Here is a 19,384-nt window from a genome sequence, read left to right as displayed (position 1 = left end):
CCTCACATTCTCTTCTTCAGTTAGGTGGGTCCATCCTCGTCTCCCGTTTGTTGCTCGTGCTCACGTACAACTAGAAGATGCGCAGGCTGTTGACGCGTAGCTTGGTGCTTGAGTCGGTAGGCAGTCTTTGGGCACATCGGTACAACCCTTACAAGGTCATGTTGATAGAGCTTTGAAGCCGTGGTCAGCACGTTCCGTCTCTCCCTGGTTGGCCGCTTGCCTGAAAATCCTGGATCGTTCGTAGTCGCCGAACATCATGGCCCAGTGCACTGTTGTTAGCAAGTTCTGCTTGAATATCGAGCGGATGGGGTGCGTTCGCCGACGTGTCCAGTGAGCGGCGCTGCTCGCAACATGAGGTGCATAAAGTTACCCCTCAAGCGGGTCGCCATGTTTCTGATAGACATGTGAAGTAGGTTACAGGAATGTAGACTTACTATCAAGGGAACGGAGGCGAACCAATGTAGGGGAATGAGCGCTGCGTTGCTTACTTTAAGACTTGTTGGGGTCAAAGTAATAGAAATTGATGCCGCCGCTGGCGGCTCAGTTGCCGAGCCTGGTCGCCAGCTTCCTTGAGCAAGAACCAAACCGATGTTGACTGATCTCAAAGGCTTAGTACTGGTCGACATCGGTAACGCCTTGTCGAAGCAATAATTTGGGAGCGACCATAGGAGGCTGAACCACGACGCTTCGACGCGCGTCTTCAGGGTTATGCGAGGGGAACTGGGGCACTAGGGGATGCGACCACGGTGACGATTGATCAGATAGGGTGCCTCGGTACTCATCCAGATGATGCGACCAACTCCTCCATCTTACAGTATCATCCATAACCAGAACGCGGAGGCCCCCAACGTTCCCGATTCTATACTTCGTCAACGTCTACGCAAAGGAGGAGGCGTGTTTGTGTCGTTAGTGGCGGCGAGGTGGTAGAAGGAGGAGGAGCAACAGTATAGCGACTCACCAACATCAACTTCAACATCAGTTCGGTGTCCACCCCAGCGTCAACCTCTACGATTTCCGGTGGCTTTGTTGGGGGGAGGGGCCGATCGAATAGGGAATCGCGGCCGAAGACGAAAGGCCCACGAGACATCGTTGGTTCGCCGTTCGTTTTGATCATCGTGAGCGTGCATTGGCGCTAGTGATGGATGAGGAACGACTGCACAGCCACCGATCGTTAACGGAACGTCCTCCACTACGATATGACAGAACTTCGCATTATACGTGAACTGCTTTCGACAAAACACGCCACTCGACGGCGGATGATCAAGGTGGTGAAGAGATGGTTGATTTCCAAGGTTATAATGCAGTTAATGTCGGATATTCTTCGATACCCAGTTAAACGCCTGGATAGTTGGATCATAGTGTGAGCAGTTTTTCGCTATCTCAACGCTTACAGTGCTTAAACAGTACACAGAAACGCGCGCCACCAGAGCGAGCACGACGCAGAGTCCCAACACATCACCATCCGAGGCTACCGTCGCGGAATGGGCGTTTTGACGGCGCACGTTTATGTAGACGATCAGTACACTTTCCAGCGTCATACGATCTTTGGCACTGGGGCGTGTATTCGAGCAGAGACGGCTGTTGTGTGTTTGTAAGTCCCTTGCAGAAATCCAAGTCTTTCCAGCTAATTCGTCTCCAGTGACATATATCACTAGTTGCATGTCCAAACGTCATTGTTGTATCTACCCGATACGGTCTTGTGTACTTGTAAGTCCCCTTCCTGGCTGCCAAACACTCCAGCTGACTTGTCTCCAGTGTTCTCTATCATGTTTGTCGTCGCATCTACATCGAATTTCACCAAAGCGCTATCTTGGGAATACGCCCATATGAATGCCTCACCCTCGCGCTTCGCGGAATTTGTCGCTAACCCACGAACAGAAAGTTGAATTGGCTGTCAGGGAGGGCAGACGAACGCGATTCAGGAACTCGCCTCCGTTCATGGTAACAGCCGTTCGTCTGGGTTGCGCCGCGGCGTCTTGAGTGTGCCCTTGTTGCGTGTGGCAGCGTTGCGTGTCAGCGGGTCTGGTGCACGCATTCGCAACTGACGGGAGACGACGCCTCAGACGACGCCTCAGACGTGTCACGTCTACGATCCACTGCCACGCGCCTCTCTCATCTCGCTCCCGGCCTGGTAAGTTCCCGTGTCTACGGCTACGCCTGCGTTTGCTAATCTCCTGCGCATATCAGACACGACCCTCCATGTGCTATCCCACTGCGAGTTCACGTATAGACGGGATGGTCGGAGGCGCGTCACTCAGTATGCCTGATTCATACTTTATGTGTACTTTCTGACCAAGTATCCATGATTGATACTTTATGTGTACTTTCTGACAAAGTATCCATGATTAATACTTTCCTCGTACTTTTTATAACTTATACTTCATCGTTACTTTATCGTTACTTAGCATTTTGGAGTATTGAAAGGTTCTTTGTTTATATATTACTGATTCATTACTACTTTACTAGTTCTACTTGAAGTATTGAGCCTCGCCTCGTTCATTACTTCACCCGAAAATATTCTAAAAGTTAGCAACAAGTAAGTATAAGAAAAAAAACTATTGATTACAGATATTAGTTTGTTAAGTCTTTGGGACTTTAAGCTTACTTTCGGGCATATTATTGAATGTGGCAGTGTAAAATATTGTAAGTGAAAGTAATTAAATAATAATCCGTTTACTTGAATATTATTTTCATCGATCCCAGGGTGAAAGTATCAATCCGTGCACGGCGTGTGATGGCATTTGCTGGCAGTCAGGACTCAGCGATGCTTTTGTCCTATAGATCCGGCTATCCCACAGCTATCAAATACCTTCTTCGCCCTATTTGCCGACGGCGTGATGTAAGGCTTGGATGTGAGCCGTTCTCGTCGCCGGCGGAAGTTGGTGCCAGTGTGCTCTTTGAGTCAGTCAGTGCCGAGCCAGTGGCCATCAGAACAATCGCAGAAAAATCACAGAAATACCTTGCGCGGCTTCTTGAATACTTTTTGGGGCTCCGTGCTCCACTGAAAAGGCTAGGTCTATAACCTTGTCTTTCTGAGACATTTGTTTGGCCCAAAAAGCCCTCAAAAAAGTTACCCAAAGGGCGGAAGTATATGTGATTTTATCCCTTGTCATTCATTATCAGTTCGAGATTGAGAAGGGACAGAGCTCAGGGGTGCCCGGCGTAGAAATTGCTGAGCGCTAAGCGTGCAGTGACCGCCTTCTAAACTCAACACTTTCAAGTTTCAACTAGCTGCCAAACTGTGAGGCACGACGACGCAAACTAGAACCCGGCTAGGGCTTTAATCTAAGTCGAGAAGGTTCCAGGGTTAAAGACCTTGCTTTTCATTAATCTTTGTATCCGGATGTCGATCGTACGGTATGTGCAGCTACATCAAGCGATAAACCCATCCCTGTCCTCTTTCCTAGCTCGCATCCTATGGTTCACTCCGAGCGTCAACTTGAACAGTCTTCCGCATAACTCCTCCGGTTTGTCGGCGAAAGGGTACGGTGCTCCCAACCTGTACGCTGCCCCAAGCCCGGAACATACGGCAATCTCGTGCATGTCTTCATTCATCCGAAGGTGAGCAATAGGTAAGACACGTTCTCACATCAGAATGACAGCGCGACTTACTCAGAATCGTCCACGCTCCCGCGAAATAGGTGTGCCTTTTACCGTTCAAGAACATCATCCAAGGCACGGTTCCTGCGTAATGCTGCCACCGATGCGACTGTCTAACCCAACCATATAGGTCAACCCAGACAGCTGGACAGGAAACCGCTTACTGCTTCCACCATTTCTCCGCGATAACTTTCTCCTTATCGATTTCGCTCTTGGTCCACATCCCCTCGGAACCGTCCTTATCCAAGAATATAGTCTGAAATACGTGATCTTCGAGAGGGGGAAGTTCCCCATCAGCAAGGCTCACAGCGTGTATCGATCTACGTGGATCCGATGCGCTGGCAGCACGGTCATCGTTTGCCTGGTCGTCATCTATCGCAGAGTTGGAACTCGTAACTTATAGACTCGTGGAGGAGTGCCTACCAAATGTTCCTTTCTTTCCATCTCCACCCGGGCCGAAGGGACTTTCTCCTTTGAATTGTGGCTGATAATTCGTCAAGTCAAACGACATCTCGATCTTCTTCTTGTCTTCTGGATACGAACGGACATCTGGTATGGAATTAGTATCATCGCGGAGAAGGTGCACGGAAAGGATAAACGACGAACAGTACAGAGGGTTGAAGTTATCCTTCGCAAACTCAACAGCTTTCTTGGTTTCTTCGTCTCCTTCAGCAAGGCGTTTCTTGGATGGAAGATCGTCGCTGAAGCGAACTCGGTAGTACTAATTGGGAAACAAGATCGTCGTTAGCAGCCTTGATTCATCAAGGAGGTCACTGAACTACCTTTTCTAGGTACCCTAGATCATTATGGGTGACAGTGATATCCCACAAATATTTGACGTTTCCTAATACTTTCCTCTCCATCCAGCTCGCGTCCTTTCCCAAAACTTTGAGTGCCGCATCTGCATCGCAGGCTATAATGACGTCGCTGAACATCTCTTCTGTTTCTGCTCCGGCATACCCCTCTATTTCCTGGTCGTTATTGGTACCGAGCGTTGCGCGCGAGTAGATCTTGACGCCTTCACGCTTCTGGCCGTTCGACTGGTCGACGTACTTGACTGATCTCTGCATACCCGTGACTTCTACCCGGAGCCTAACTTCAACATTGCCTCTGGACTCGACTTCCTTCTTCCATCGTCTATAAACTTCTCCGAGGCAAGGAAAGGCCCTCATCTCAGGGATACCGTTTACGAAGCTTTCCTTGCTATAGTCGAACAGGCGCATGCTCTTGTCCGTGAACAACCTTTCAACAATGGCGGTCGAGACGTAAGGCGTCTGATTACCCGTGCCCATGAACAACGCCACGAGAGGAAAGACCAGTGCCTCTGCAAACGTCTTTGGGAAGCGGAAGAGAGTGAGCGAGAGATGGATAGGCATGAGACCGAACACTGGTTCTAAGACCGGGTTTGAGGTGACCTTCAAAAACGTGGAGAATCTCTTGATGGAATCCTTGTGTTGGTCGAGCAGTGCGGCGGGGAAAACGTTGCTCCCTGGAAACCGCCATTTAGACAAAGGCGGGCATTTGTAACAGATATATCTTACAATAGTCTTCGCCGACCTCTCGACCAAAACTGATTTGGAAGCCAACTTCGGAAGGTGTGCAGCCGAGCTTCTCGAACATCGAGTAAGTATTTCCGAAAACTGGGGAACCGCCTTGAACGCCATCGTTGATGTAACTCGCGCCATATTTCTTTGCATTGATCGGCGTCGAGGTGGCCATTCCACCCGGAGACGACGAACGTTCGAATAGCACTACTTCGAACTCGCCTGGGCAGAGCGAGAGGGCGTATGCCGCAGACATTCCTGCCGCGCCCCCGCCAACAATTGCCACTCGTTTCCTGTTATCTGCTGTTTGCGACATAGAAGATGGTGGTCAAGAAATGGACAGTGTCTCTTATGAAGCAGCTGACGGAAACACGGATGTGATCGAAGGGATATCCCGAGACGTGATCAGTAAGTCGTCTTCAACAGAGAAGATTACGGCGTCGAGATGAAAGATCTAGCAAGGGCTAGGAGTATGTATGTATACTGTAGATCATATGCATCTTGGCATGATTGGACTCGCAGTTGGTGACCTTGGTGAAAGACTCCCGTACTATGGATAAAATTCCCTTATATAGAAGGTTTTGAAGAAGGCTATTTTTATCGGCATCAGATAATTTCCTAAATGGGCATATTCTCACTACTTTTATATGTCAAACTTGTATCGAGGCTCACGCAAGGGCCAAGGCCCATATTGGCTTGAGGCATCAACTCCCTAGCGTAATCTGCTTTTAGGCTAGTGCCAATATCAGGAAATGTCCCAACGTTTAGAAAAATGTTCCATCATCTACTATGCCCCGATTTTCTTGTTGACAAAAGATATCCTTGTCTCTTCCATTCCTCCTTTGGCCAAATGGCAACCAAATAGCGCAAGACTCTGCTACATCCAGCAGGAATTGTGTATTTGGTAGTTATTGATACTTACTTCTTTCTCTTGTACTCTCACTTACACAAAATCACCATGTTTGATCCTCTTACATCGTCCTCTCTGAGTTTTCCGCCCATAACTGGGCGTGTTCCAGTTAGACAGGGTTAAAGCATTACTGAAGTTACTGAAGAAGTGAAGGGAGGAATGAACTGTTTTATTGTAGCACCTGTACCATATAGGGCCGCAGCATCAATTTTCAACAATATAATATAACACCACACCTCAACTTGAATCGGTGTCAACATTGTCCTTGGCATCCAACATCTTCACGACTTCTGACATTGGAGGTCGGTCTGAAGGCTCCTGGGCCCAGCAATTGGTCACAATGCTTAACAAGTCCTCACTGACGCCCTTCGATGTTCCATCACTGCTCGGGTATGAACAGGGTGGTCGCTTTCCATCCATCACTTGAAGAGTGACAGTGATATCATATCCAAATTCGTGGAACGGGATGCGACCAGTGCAAAGCTACACAACCAAAGGCGGATAATGTAAGTATCCACCAAATTGGCGGAGGGTAATGGACACGCACTTCCACGCATGTGCAGGCGAATGAATATACATCCGTAGCCTTTGTTCTCCCAAATTTTGTTTCGGTGGATTGAGGCGTTCCCATGAATAGTTCGGGAGCCATCCAGCGCACAGCACCAGGGACGGAGGAACCTTCATCCGAGAACGTCGTTTCCGCCAGTATTGCCAATCCGAAGTCAGCAATGCGGACGTGCCAGTCAGAGTCCATCAATATATTCGCCTATTTAAGGGTGAGCGAGGTTCATATATATGAAGCAGAAGTTAGAACACTCACTCCTCGAAGATCTCCGTGAATGATATTTTCGCTATGGAGATATTCCATTCCCTCAGCGATCTCACGTAGCTATACCCAATAATTAATATCGTCCTCACAGTCCCTCCCCGGGGTGACGTTGAACGTACATGTTGGTTGACGAGGAAATCTCCGTTTCTTTGCATGTAAACGATGATCGTTCCATTTTGCATCCACGGTGAAAGGAGGGAGACAGACGGCGAGAATGTCTGCGCATCAATTCCCAGGAACGGGAGCACATACTTATGCTGGGCCTTCTTCCAGAGAAGGGCCTCGCGACAGATCATCTACCATCACCACTGGTCAGCAATTCGTGTCCATTAAGCTCAACGACAATTACCTTGTATGCGTTGTGCCGGTCGTTGCCCTTTAAAAATATCCGCAGACGTTTTAAAGCAACTTGCGAACCCTGGTAAGAAGCTAAGAATATATCAGCATACCCTCCACCATTGACGGCTCCGTTCTGCAACAAGGTGACACCATCCACCATCAGTGGCGGGGGCAATATACCACTCGCCACCGACAACCGGTAGTACAGCTTATGGACTGCGTCATACAGTGTCCTTCCTGTGTCTTTTGTGTTTGATAAGAACCCTTTGTCGAGCATCTGTAGGTTGGATATGGTCACGCCTTTGCGCCTTATTGTGATGATACTCACATCCTGGATGAGGTTAAGCAAGTTCTGAGCATTCGGGCCACGTAATCCGAGCGCAGCGCGACGATGTTCTGGCTGCAAGAGTATAGCACCCAAGACATGGTAAATTTCCTCATCATCGTGTAGGAGTGCATCAATTAATGCGGAGTTTGGTGCAGCGTTCAAATCATTCGCCAACTATAGGGATACATTTATATTAGCTATAGAACCAGAAAGGATCTCAACGTACTTTAAGTAAGCGTACGCGAGTATCCAGCGCTCCGACGAGATTATGGAGTGGATCCAGGGTCTGTATTCGTGATCTCTCTTCTATCAACTTCCTACATGCCTAGCCTGAGGGTCAAGAAGAAAGGTTGGACGGAGGAATGACGTACTGCGCTATTTCGAAATTATCCCCAACAACTCCTGAAAGCAAAGTGATCGTGTTCTTGAGCAATGAGGAAGTTCAGAATTCAGAGCCACTTCAGTCCTGCCACTTCGCTCACCTGAAAAATGTGTCCTTCAAGATGTGATCCCTCATCTTGCAAAGTGATCCGAGCTTGGTCCCGTACACGCCTTCAAGTCATGAGTTCCACAACACTGCATGGCATGAATCAGACTTACCTTCGTGTCTTTCTCCATCGTATCGCAGACGTGAACGTCGATACAAGTTGTCCCCAAGACTTAATTGCTGTGTCTTGTGAAGGGAGGCCATCGTTTTGCACAGTTGTTGTTGACTCATACATGGCCTGTACCGACGTTAGGAAACTACTGTGATCGAACGCCGACTGGCTATCAATAGTTTCGGTTGGTGTGATTGTACTCCCAAGTGTCGGTCCTTCAGCTGCAAACGGGGAGCCATTGGAGGGCCCGGGTGGGATTTCCAAATGTATGCCATGTTTTCTAGTTGGCTGAGGTGCTGGCTTTCTAGGCAAGACGGATTCAACGTGTCCAGCGGATACCGAGCGTTCTTCCGTCGAACTCTTGACCTTGGAATTGCTTCCAAAACTGTCAAATATCACACGATGAGCTCGACATTGGGCATGTAAAGGGGATATAGTAGAACCTCGGGCTGCAATAACAGACCGAGCGCTCAACCGTCGCGGACGCCTACTTCCCGCCTTGACGTTGACTTCCCCATTCACCACGTACCTAAGTCGCTTCTTCCATTTTTTCAGCCGTATAATAGCGTCCATGGCCATCAGTGTCCCTAAGCCTCAGATGAGTAACGGCGCAACTCCAACCCACTGCGAGGTGCATCTGGTTCTTGCGGCGGCAGTGCCATGGGAACTTTGCAGTGTTGGGTGACAATGGTGAGTAACATCAATGCTCATTGTGCTATAACTGTTCATTGATGATCATCCCCCAGCGATGGGCTCCCATGTTCATTGACGACGAACGCAATGCCAGGTCGGGAAGAATCTGTCTTGCTGACTTTGGGTCAGCCTGTGGCCGAGATCGTAGCCGAATTCTCTGGGATTCCAGGATTGGATCTTGGTGTAAAATCGTTGTTCAATATAGTAGAGCTGTGCTATAACGTCAGCTATAACAAGTGAGCATCTTGGGACATTCGTCTTGGGACTTGACTTATCGGTTCAAAGGCAGGCGGCTAAACAACTCGGGGAACGATGTTACAAATTGCTGAAGGGTTTGAACGAGCGGATGCAAAGTCGTCCACATTCCAATCTGAATTATGCCTCGGATGAGATCGAAAGGTAACCTGCGAGCTAGTCCCCTTGCTTTAATCTGGAACTGATTTGGTCCAAGTTGTTTAAACAAGATCCAAATACGAGTCGAGCAGTGGTCGGAATGGAAGTGGTGGAAAGCCTTTCTCCGACAAAATGAAATCAAGATGGATATCGAGGAAAGCCATACGGAGATCGACCGTTGCATCCAAACATTCCAGGCAATGCTTCAGGGCCTTCCACGCAGATGACGATGCTTATTGGATATTGGATCTTAGCTCCATGCTGAAATCATCAGCTATCACTGGCAGCGAGAGTTCGCTGCGAAGGTCCAAACCGACTTTGGCAACCTAGCGCAAAGGCTTGCTAGCGTCGAAATTGACTTGAAGCAGATCGTTACCGATGCTCACAATGAAAAGGCCTCCCATGAAATCCTACAGAGCTTCCAAAAGGTAAGGACACCTAGTTACACAGTAACCATTCGAACTCTCACTGCCCTATCTTGACGTAGATCGCCCGTCAAGTGAAAGAACCTGGCATAAGAAGCGGTCTCTCCCAAAACTTGTCCGATCTGTTAAGAGATCTAGAGGAACAACTCCCAGACATGAATCTTCAAAGTAGCGAAATCCGTCGTCTCAGCACAACACCTATTTCAACCTCCCTTCGAGTGGATGTATACGAAGGCATCTACCTAGAGCGTCGTAAGGTGAGTATTAGGGAACTTCGCACGGCTACTGTCAACGACCACACACTGCGAGTGAGTCAAATTCCCCTCTTGCCATTGGGATCTGGGAATGTATCTTTTGCCCACTAATACACTATGTAGAGATTCGAGCGTGAAGTTAAAATCTGGGACCAAGTGTGGAAACTCGATCGGGGGAGGCATATATTACCTTTTTATGGTTTTTGTATTAGCGACGGAGTTCGCCCGTGAGTAACAGTTTGTCGGAACACTCGAGGATTCTAAGACAAAGTTTCTTAACAGGTGCACTATTAGCCAATGGCAACAGAATGGCTCAGCAATTTCATACGTTAAGCTACACGACACGCAGATCGACTACAAAGTATTGGTAAAGTTCCTATTCACACTTAATCTCGATTTCCCCTTATGCGGGAGTATGTACAGATCAAGGGCATAGCGCAAGGCGTCCAAATCCTCCATGAAATGAACCCGCCAATTGTACACGGCGATTTGAAGGGGGTGAGTACTCGATGCGAATGCACGATCATGCATCATGCCGAAGCTGACCATCCCCCCGGCATGTGTAGGAAAACATCATGATTAGCGACGCCGGTTCTCCTCTTATTGCTAATTTCGGCCTTTCAAAGGTGCGGCGCTCGACGGTGTCTTTGTGTCAAGAATCAGCTAGGTTCCTTAGATTATAGAAGACATCGGTGCCGAAGTCACCTACAGTGGAAGTTTAGATGAATCGTACAGATGGTTCGCCCCCGAGATATTTGACGGACAGCCTATGATGGCCACGATGTCCGACATCTACTCCTTGGCCATGACAATTTATGAGGTCGGTGACTACTCACGGAGCATCGGATACTGATACATAATATACGTAGCTCCTCACTCACTCGCGTCCATTCTCTGACCTCAAGTTGAACCATTCCGTGTCAACTCTCATCGTTGAGGGTAGGAGGCCTCCACGTCCTAACTCAGCAGAGGTCGTACAAAGGGGCCTCGACGATTCTCTATGGGGTCTCATAACTCAATGTTGGCAAGGAGACCCTCTTCGCCGGCCCACAATTTCTGAAGCCATTACTTCCCTTGATAAGATATGAACAGAGCGACTGTAAATCTAGGTAGAACGCAAGTAGCAATCTCGCGAGAGACCATCTTGCGAGGAAATGTCCTTACCGCACTTAAATGTCTCGGGATCAAATGAATGAATTGTAGGCAAGTTACCTATTCCAGCTTGGCGGGTAGGATACCTACATGATTTTCGAAGAAAGCCTTATCTCTATTAGTGAATAACAGCCGTGCGTGCGTGTTGTTGCATCGCTACCATCCGTTATCGCAACCGTAAATCAATTCGAGCGCTGCACCGGGTAATTACTCGAGTGGGCAAGATGAGACCCCACATGAAAGCCGCGTCAGTTATAAATCATCCACGATGGTACCTGCGAAGCGCTCAGCGGGAGACTTTGCCGGAAAGAAGAGCCGTACCGACGAAGATAGTGTACTCGACTTGAAATTCTTCAAATAACACCGATATCCAGTCATGCAGCGGATTTGGGGTGACGGACACACGCTTGTCGTCTGTGTACGAGCGTAGCGTTGTCTCCATAATTCGCTCAAGCACTTCCGATCCCCGATCCTGCCCACATAGCACAATTTGCATCTCCTCGAGCGTCCGCGACACCGAAACACACTCGGACTGTGCAACCGCGGAAGAATACGCCGAGCCTAAGCCAATACGTCGGAAGCGGCGAAGATAAGGCGAAAGGATGATGTCTTGCACCTCGTCGTCTCGCATGTACGACTGGCCGCTCGTGAAGTTGCGGATACGAGGACGCTGCATGAGATGCCCGAGAATTAATGGACCGTGGATGGGTCCCATAGAGAGCGATTCGATCGAGGCAGGTATCACATCTGCAAGTTGGTAGAAGAGATTCTGGCTCAAGTTGATGATAGTGAGTGATCGTAGGTTTGAACAGAGGGCGAGAAGGTCGTGAACAACAACGACAGGCCATGACGGCGACCCGTAATCGAGTTCGGCATTGTATGCCCCGTCGACTGGACCAATCCAGAGGTGCTGAATAAGGGACGCAGAGTGATTGAAAGCCTCATAAATATTGCGAATATGTCGAGCCTTGGTCAGGTGGACAGAATGATAGAGCAAAGGGGTCATCCAAGTTTGAGTCTCCTTGCACACCAGGGCGAGTGGCAACAAGGCACTACGATGTTTGGTGTTCCCCACATGGACGAAGACTGGTTTATCTATGTGAGCGGCGTGCTGATAACTCGAATACGAGAGTTTACCCTAGAATAGCATTGTTTTCAGAAAGTAAGCAATGTATGGAGCGGGCACTCACTTTGCGTATGATCTCTGGTGGTAGCGAAGGCATATTTTGGGCGGCAAGCGAAGTTCCTGGCCTTTGTGCGCGTTGAAACGCAGATGCGACACTAGCTGGGTTGAACCAGGAAGGAGAGAAGTCAGGATCGATCCGTGGCAACCACATCGTTACTCTTTATACAAAGTCCCTCGATTGCTGGCATAGTTGTGTTCCATAATTGGCTTTCCCATACCATCCCCTTCCATGCACCGGCGAAAAGTCACTGGCGACTGTTAAGGTGTGTCAAATGGACACGTCGCTGTTCTTGCTTCGACCCATTGGCTTCTGAAATTGAGAACCACACCGGTAACCTGTCAGGCGCTTGCAGTGTAATAGATTCGATGTATGCACTTTGTATGTTAGAACAGGATGCCAATACATGCTAGAATGTTGGCTAATTGCGAACGTAGCTCGCATACATTCTCTAAAAGGGGTACCAGGTCCGGACAAATAAGGACAAAGAGAGACGCGCAGCGTCTGGCCGTCCCATTGTCGTGAAATGCTGTGTGCCATTTCGATGAGGTGTTTTGCTGAAGCAATACAGGGCATGGCGGCAGCACGTAGATAGTGAAGAGCAGCCATGAGGCCTAGAGGATTAGTATTGAGAAGAACGGTACGTCGGAATAAGTCACACCGATTACACTGCAAGAGATTTGAGAGAATCCCATTCCGCTGGACTGTTTTACGAGGCTTGCGAGCAATGAGCGTAAAAAGGGAAGGCTAGAGACCATCGTCGACTGAACCAATAGGGTCATCAGGCTTGGCTTTGAGTTCAGGAAATGGCGGCAAAATCACCTCTTCTATCCCAGGAGGGCGTGCCATTCCCGCAGTGTAGTTAAAATTGAGTGCAGGGGGTTGGGGTCCAGTACGCCAGAGAGTCGGTCGCCTCTGTTCTCAGATTATCGGCTCATCGTCGTCTCGAGTGCTGGTTTACGAGGTAAGAGGCGAGTGCTGATCTCGTAGTTGTAGTAGGAGAAATGCTACATGATCCATACCAGTAAGAGACACAGCCTCTGTCGCGTCCGTTATTTTGCCACTTTCTCTCCATTTCCTCTCTTTACGCGTCGTTTAGACGCGTCTGTCAGACGCTCAGTCGTTATTGCTTCCGATTCATGTCAAAATAATGGGGGTTTGACCAAAGTTCAGAGGAGGGGGACTCTATTTTGTGGGAAGGCCTTGGACGTAAGGCGGGAAGCTAACGGACGGACGAAAAAGCCAGCGAGCCTGAAGCACGACGACACCCAGAGTACGTTGATCATCGATCAGGCGTCGCCCGCAACTGGGGCTATTGCTCCCTTTCCAGCGCCGCCGCTCGCAAAGCCCGTACTGTGTCTTTTAACAGTCGAGATTCAGCAACATTTGCTCACTCCTGCGCGTCCGGGGTCCGAGGTTTTTTCGTGGCACGCTAGGAGCCCGATGTTCCTCCAGGTACAAACCATTCACCATCCACCGTCACCGTTCAATGTGTCAACTAATCAGTTCATTCATCCTTCTTGGCTCGCTCCGACAACACAAACCGCGACGTCTGCAACCATTGACCTCTGACCTTCAAAGCTCTTGCCCACTTGACGTCGTGCCAACTTTCCAGGATCAGAAGAAACAATTTTCTGGTCAACTTTCTTTTGTTGTGTTGTCACAAGTGAAGGAGCTTGATGCTTACAGTTGAAGGGGTAGACTTTTCTGAGTAGCTAACTAAATCACTAAGTAGCAGACACTTACACTGCCATTTGGAAGACAATATTAAATCCCACAATAATGACAATTAATGAACATACTAGCACTTCAAAGTGAGCTACCGCCGGCGCGTCCCGCGGATCCATATTTAATGTTCCTCACGGAGGTATCTCGCTCGCCTATCGTTCCCATAGCGTGAAACATGTTGATTTGGAAGTGAGGGACTTGCCCTAAGCTCGAGCAAGGAGAAGGGAAAGATCGGAACGCGTCGGCCGTTGGTGTCTATTACCAAATAAGGCATTAATTCCCGCCCCGACCCCCTGTCTTTCAAAGCGCGCGCCTCGCGCCGCACGCTGAACAGCCAAATCGCTCAATACGCCGCTTTTCGCATTTCAACCATAGCTCAATGATACAAATATGCCGCGCGGAGGACGGCCAAGTATTCAAAGTGAGTCGTTGCACTTCGGAATATCGTACAATTCTGAGCCGCAGTAGGTTAATGCATCTCTGCGAGATATTGAACGGTGAGCGGCACCAGTTGGCTGCGCCGCGCGGGTATGTATACTTACAGTAGCATAGCATAGGGAGCCTGGAGCTCTTTGTGCATCAGGAGGCTGGGGTTGATCCTGACGCGGTCCTAGCATACCTTTCCGATGGGAGGCGTCTCACCAACACAAATATTCGCGAGTTGGCAGGAGCACACGACCAGGTGCGAGTGTCCGGTATCCAAGTATGTTATGTAGTCCTTGACAGGCCGTCAGGCGATCTTCGTATTCAATAAGCACTATCTGGATGAGGACCTGGACGATGTCTTACGGGAACTCCGAGTCGAACCACCTTTGCAGCCTCCAATAGAAGGTATGTTCCCCGTGACGCTTCGCCCAACGCATCTGACAGAAACTAGAGAACATTGCGGCCACCCCCCCTTTCCGACCGTCGCAGTTGGCGGCCTCCTACTTGAACACTGCCCACATGCACGCAGAGCACGTCAACAATCTCCTAGTATCCCTCCACTACCAACACGATTCTATCTGCATTGCATCGAACAGCCTGGATCTCCATGTCCTGAACATCGTCGACGTATTTGAGGGAGTAGCGGTGGGTGCGCGCAAGGAGCTAGAGAAACAAGCTACGCTACTGGCTGGGGTTGAAGCCGACTTGGAGATCATATGCCGGGTGAGGATTCATGTAGACTTCTTGTCTCCCGCAGCTCGACAAGCAATACAAGGCGGCGACAGGCCACGGACGCTGGGGGATTATGTTTCGAATACGAAGATGAGGCAGGTAGCCGACACATGTTCGAGGACTCATGGTGCGTACTACACTCTCGTGGCTAGCCACTACATAATTGACTTCCTACGAAGATGAATTGCGCAACAAGTTCATACAAACGGAGCAGGCAGTTGCGCAGCTCACTGATGGTGCCACAGTTGTTCGCACACTTGTGTCGTCGACCGAGTTAGTGAATATTTCCTTATTCTTAGTCCTACGCTGACTCGACCGGAAGATTACTGGAGGGGGCAGAGGATACGAGTCGCCGCGCGCAGAGTCTCTTGCAGGAAATATCAAACGTGGCCTCCAAACTTGAAAGTAAGCGAGCCTCTACAACTTTAGTACGCTCTGTCTAACACCAAGAACCAGGTCCCGTCAATAATCCTGATGCGATCATCCAAGGTGAGGCACTCTTCAATGACGTTAGCGTTAGGACGTAGGCGACTGACTGATCTAGACCTCAAGCAGCTGGACATCGGGCTTCGCAATGAAGTGCGGTTCATGGCCGATGCGAAGGTAACTCATAGCTTCTTCTATGCTAGAACCATTGGTCACATGTGCAGAAAAGAATGCCTATACAGAGCATTGCATGGGGATATTGCAGCGCATCAGCATCCTGAACAATGACTTGATCCAGCTGCCACCCGCTCTCTCCAGCCTGCAGGCGAGTTTCCGAGGGAAAACTAGTTTCTCGCACATACAGCGCCTCCATCATATGCTCTACGCCTATGGCGCTACCGTAATCGAGATCGTTCGGCGCAAAGAATTCTGTTCGTCATCCAAGTGCCCTGAACATCTTTCTTGCGCCTTACTTTAACTTAGCCCGGTTCTTCAATCAACGTGCGCAGAGCATTTTAGAAGTCATGGCAAAACTATCGTGAGTTTCCTTCCCGGTACTCCAACGGCCCCAACTTACGCCTATTTCAGTGCCAGCGAACGGAAACGACGTCAAGTTTACCGTGGCGAGGTACACGGTCAGCTTCCCTTCGAGGCGAAAGGTCTGGATGACCCTGTACCGACACTTGACTTCACCACTGCCCTCGGCTCTGACGTCGCCTACTCCCTCGAACGCGAGGACGTGGACGGTGAGATCCACATTGCCTGTGCTAATTATCCTCGAGCCTTCTGTACTTATCCAACCTTCTCCGCAGGCTTGCTTGGAGTCTTGGATGAATTGGAGCAGATTTCCCGCACAAGTAACGACGCCATCGCTTTGGGCGCTATCAGAGAGTCTAGAGGAGCACTGGAAAAGCTGATTGTCAAGATGGACAGCTTGGAGTCGGCGTTTGACCGCATTGCAGAGCGATCCCGTGAGTGGGGTGTCCTGAGACAATCACCATATGGCCTCTAACTTCTCTGTAGTCCTTTCCGCGTCTCGCTTGTCATCGTCGAGGCGTAGACGTAAGCCATTGCACATCTATTCGTCGCATTGCACTAACTCTCAAGTAGTATCAGAAGCGGACGAACAAGCCTTTCTAGAGTTACAAGATCAGCTACAAGTGGCCCAAGATTCCAAGGCTCAGCAGGAACGTCAGTACCAGGAAGACCGAGATGCCCTACAGATAGAAATCTCCCGGCTCCAAGGGGATCTTACTGAAGCACAAGATACTGCAGCCCAGGAGCGGGCGCGGGCAGACCGTTTGGAAAGGGAACTCCATCAGGTTCGTGCCCAAGCTGAAGGGGAGTCTACGGCGCGCCGGGTCATAGACGAGCGGCACGTCGAACTCCTTGCCCACGTGCAGGATCAGCACAAGGAGCTAGCTAAAGCGCTTTCGGAGGCCACTGAGCAAGCCAAGGAAGCAGAACTCGCGCGTCAAGAGCTCGCTCGCATCAGGGCGGAATTCGAAGACGTCAAGGCTCTCGAAACTCGCAATTCGGACAAGGTAGCAAGCTTACTGGAGGAGCAGGCGAACAACCTACTCAGGCTCGAGGAGGCACGAGCGAGGGGAGAGGACCTTGAAGCACAGATCCAGGCTGCTAGGTCGGAGAGCGACGAGGTGCACCGTGCGCTTACCGAAGCTGCACGCGAGAAGGACAGGCTGCTTCGCGCCCAAGCGAGCGAACACGACCGCATCATCCGTGACCATATCGCCGAGGCGGATGGTGATAGAGCCGTCTTGGAGCAACGTTTCCACGAATTGAAGGCCATTCTGGAGGACACCGAACGCCAACTGAAGGATGCGCAGGCAAGCGTGGATGTGGGCAATGCTGATGCCATTGGTTTACGGGAGGAGCTGCAACGTGTTGAACACGAGCTAAGGGAAGCACACCATGTTGAACGCCTCCTGCGTGAAGACCTTGGTGCTGGCAGGGCATCCCAATCTGGCTTCGAGCAACGATTGGAAAGTTCGGAACAACTCATCGCACAAATCCTTGACGTTGCCCTTGCCTTTCGCGTGTCACACATCAAAGCAATGGCCACAGCACAGGCGGTGACAGCGCATCCAAACTCGACGACCAAGCCATCTATGAACTTGGCAGATTCTGTTTTCGGGCCCAGTATGAGACACAGTATCATCGGCCACCCCGACGACCCCTCCCCAATTGATCCGTCTGACCCTCATGCAGCTCTGGACGCACTGCGAGCATTTGACCACGATCGCTTCTTAGAGGCTATCGGGAAGACCGGATCGACGATCAGAAAGTGGCAGAAACAGTGCAAGGAATATCGCGAACGAGCGAAAGGCAAGATCTCGTTCAGGAACTTTGCAAAGGGCGACCTGGCCCTCTTCCTGCCCACGCGGAATTCGGTGTCTAAACCCTGGGCTGCCTTCAATGGTATGTACTCCTATTTTCTTATTTCATGTTCTTCCGACGTTGTGCCCGAACCGAGATTTCACCGCTTACATGTTTCGACACAGTATCCTTCCCGCATTATTTCCTACAAGCTTCAGGGCACCTTGCGGAACAACTCAAGACTCGAGAATGGATAGTGGCGCGCATCACCTCCATAACAGAATGTTTGGTCGATAGAAACGTGAGTTTCGCTCATTTAGTAGCGGTCGCTATAGATTGCCCGTTGATCAGCTAAACCGCTCATTGACTATCTCTCAGGACCCTTCAAGCAACCCCTTTGGTTTGGGTGATGGCATCAAGTATTACATGCTCGAAGTCGAGGATTGGACGCAGCCGAGTTCACAAAACAAGCGCAAAAGTTCGTCGAAGAGACCTTCGGGTGATCGCGATAAGGAACCCACAGAAGCTCTTCCCTTAACAGCTGGCACAAGTCCACCGGATATCCTCCCTGGGCCTCCACAGGCAGAGGTGGAAGACACCTTTCGTGTTACCCGTCCTCCAACATCGCACCTCTTCCCTTCGCGAGCTCGCTCGAACTCATCGCCCTCCGCTGGACCATCCTCTCTTTCACGTCTTCTGGCTCAAGCCGACGCTCAGCCATCTCGCCTAGAAGCTATTCCTCCTTCGCGAAGCCAGACACCATCTCCGATTGACGAAGCGGTCAACGCTTCTTCCCCACGGGGTACCTCTTTCCACACGACATCTCCCCCGGCAACATATCCCCAAGCAACCTTGCCACAACCGCCATCCTCACCCTCGCAAGTAACCGGTTCAGCATCTTCTAATGTCCCCGCTATACCTTCACCGCTGCGTCCAGGTTCCCGAGCCTCAAGACTATCATCTGCGTCCCGTTTCTCTGTCGGTCGTGTCCCTCCATTAGTCATGGGAAGTTCATCTGCCTCACCTGCTGTAGCTGCCAAGGCGGCTGCCACGACGGCCTTATCAGAGCCTCCAATAGCCTCTTCACCATCATCTGGCGAGGGAAACCCGTTTGGTCGGCCGTCCACACCATCACCAGATGGCTCAGCTTCAGAAGGAATGTCTAATTTCCTTAACCGACGACGTACGACATCGTATCATGTCCCTGCACCCTCCGTTGCCAGTCACTCGGCAGGTTCCGGTGTTTCTGTTCGTCCAAGTCTTACGGCGACGGGTACGCTAGCGAGTCTTGCGAGTAGCTGGGGCGTTTCCTTTGGCCGAAGGAAGGCGTCAGAATTAAACGGCAGTCATGTCAAGAATGGATCGGAGAGTGCGACGCCAAACCAACCATCGGGTGGAGATAGCACAGCCGAGTCCGCTACTAATGCTCTCAAGCGTTTATAAACCTGAAGTGTCATTTTATGTATTCGCATCACGCCCTGATTT

The 19,384-nt window shown here is 50.1% G+C and overlaps 5 protein-coding genes across 5 annotated transcripts; 2 read left to right on the top strand and 3 right to left on the bottom strand.

Annotated features, from left to right (window-relative positions):
• Window positions 1-3,372: 3,372 nt before the first annotated feature.
• PC9H_008669 (uncharacterized protein) lies at window positions 3,373-5,460 on the bottom strand (the record flags this gene model as incomplete). The annotated part of the gene is made up of 7 exons (XM_036778177.1): window positions 3,373-3,545; window positions 3,613-3,713; window positions 3,765-3,972; window positions 4,051-4,149; window positions 4,207-4,321; window positions 4,383-5,089; window positions 5,142-5,460. The coding sequence occupies 7 exons, from the start codon at window positions 5,458-5,460 to the stop codon at window positions 3,373-3,375; spliced, it is 1,722 nt and encodes a 573-aa protein (XP_036629605.1).
• Window positions 5,461-6,291: 831 nt separating this feature from the next.
• PC9H_008668 (uncharacterized protein) lies at window positions 6,292-8,722 on the bottom strand (the record flags this gene model as incomplete). Its single annotated transcript, XM_036778176.1, has 11 exons — window positions 6,292-6,537; window positions 6,602-6,820; window positions 6,875-6,943; window positions 7,015-7,179; window positions 7,233-7,499; window positions 7,551-7,724; window positions 7,777-7,867; window positions 7,922-7,974; window positions 8,033-8,102; window positions 8,151-8,534; window positions 8,679-8,722. The coding sequence occupies 11 exons, from the start codon at window positions 8,720-8,722 to the stop codon at window positions 6,292-6,294; spliced, it is 1,782 nt and encodes a 593-aa protein (XP_036629604.1).
• A 207-nt stretch (window positions 8,723-8,929) lies between these two features.
• On the top strand, window positions 8,930-11,002 carry PC9H_008667 (uncharacterized protein; the record flags this gene model as incomplete). The annotated part of the gene is made up of 10 exons (XM_036778175.1): window positions 8,930-9,078; window positions 9,128-9,241; window positions 9,510-9,663; window positions 9,723-9,968; window positions 10,038-10,141; window positions 10,197-10,281; window positions 10,338-10,412; window positions 10,481-10,540; window positions 10,591-10,734; window positions 10,784-11,002. 10 exons carry the CDS (start codon window positions 8,930-8,932, stop codon window positions 11,000-11,002), a joined length of 1,350 nt encoding a protein of 449 aa, XP_036629603.1.
• Window positions 11,003-11,352: 350 nt separating this feature from the next.
• PC9H_008666 (uncharacterized protein) lies at window positions 11,353-12,289 on the bottom strand (the record flags this gene model as incomplete). Its single annotated transcript, XM_036778174.1, has 2 exons — window positions 11,353-12,204; window positions 12,257-12,289. The coding sequence occupies 2 exons, from the start codon at window positions 12,287-12,289 to the stop codon at window positions 11,353-11,355; spliced, it is 885 nt and encodes a 294-aa protein (XP_036629602.1).
• A 2,068-nt stretch (window positions 12,290-14,357) lies between these two features.
• On the top strand, window positions 14,358-19,342 carry ATG11_1 (oligomeric, coiled-coil, peripheral membrane protein; the record flags this gene model as incomplete). The annotated part of the gene is made up of 16 exons (XM_036778173.1): window positions 14,358-14,399; window positions 14,447-14,475; window positions 14,531-14,660; window positions 14,713-14,809; window positions 14,856-15,263; window positions 15,316-15,409; window positions 15,459-15,541; window positions 15,593-15,625; window positions 15,681-15,739; window positions 15,792-15,993; window positions 16,046-16,100; window positions 16,151-16,308; window positions 16,375-16,533; window positions 16,586-18,001; window positions 18,085-18,200; window positions 18,278-19,342. 16 exons carry the CDS (start codon window positions 14,358-14,360, stop codon window positions 19,340-19,342), a joined length of 4,146 nt encoding a protein of 1,381 aa, XP_036629601.1.
• Between the last annotated feature and the right edge of the window lie 42 nt (window positions 19,343-19,384).

The sequence above is a fragment of the Pleurotus ostreatus genome (assembly GCF_014466165.1).
Source record: "Pleurotus ostreatus strain PC9 chromosome Unknown scaffold_6, whole genome shotgun sequence".
Classification (NCBI taxonomy): domain Eukaryota; kingdom Fungi; phylum Basidiomycota; class Agaricomycetes; order Agaricales; family Pleurotaceae; genus Pleurotus; species Pleurotus ostreatus.
This window is presented reverse-complemented; position numbering and strand designations above follow the sequence as displayed.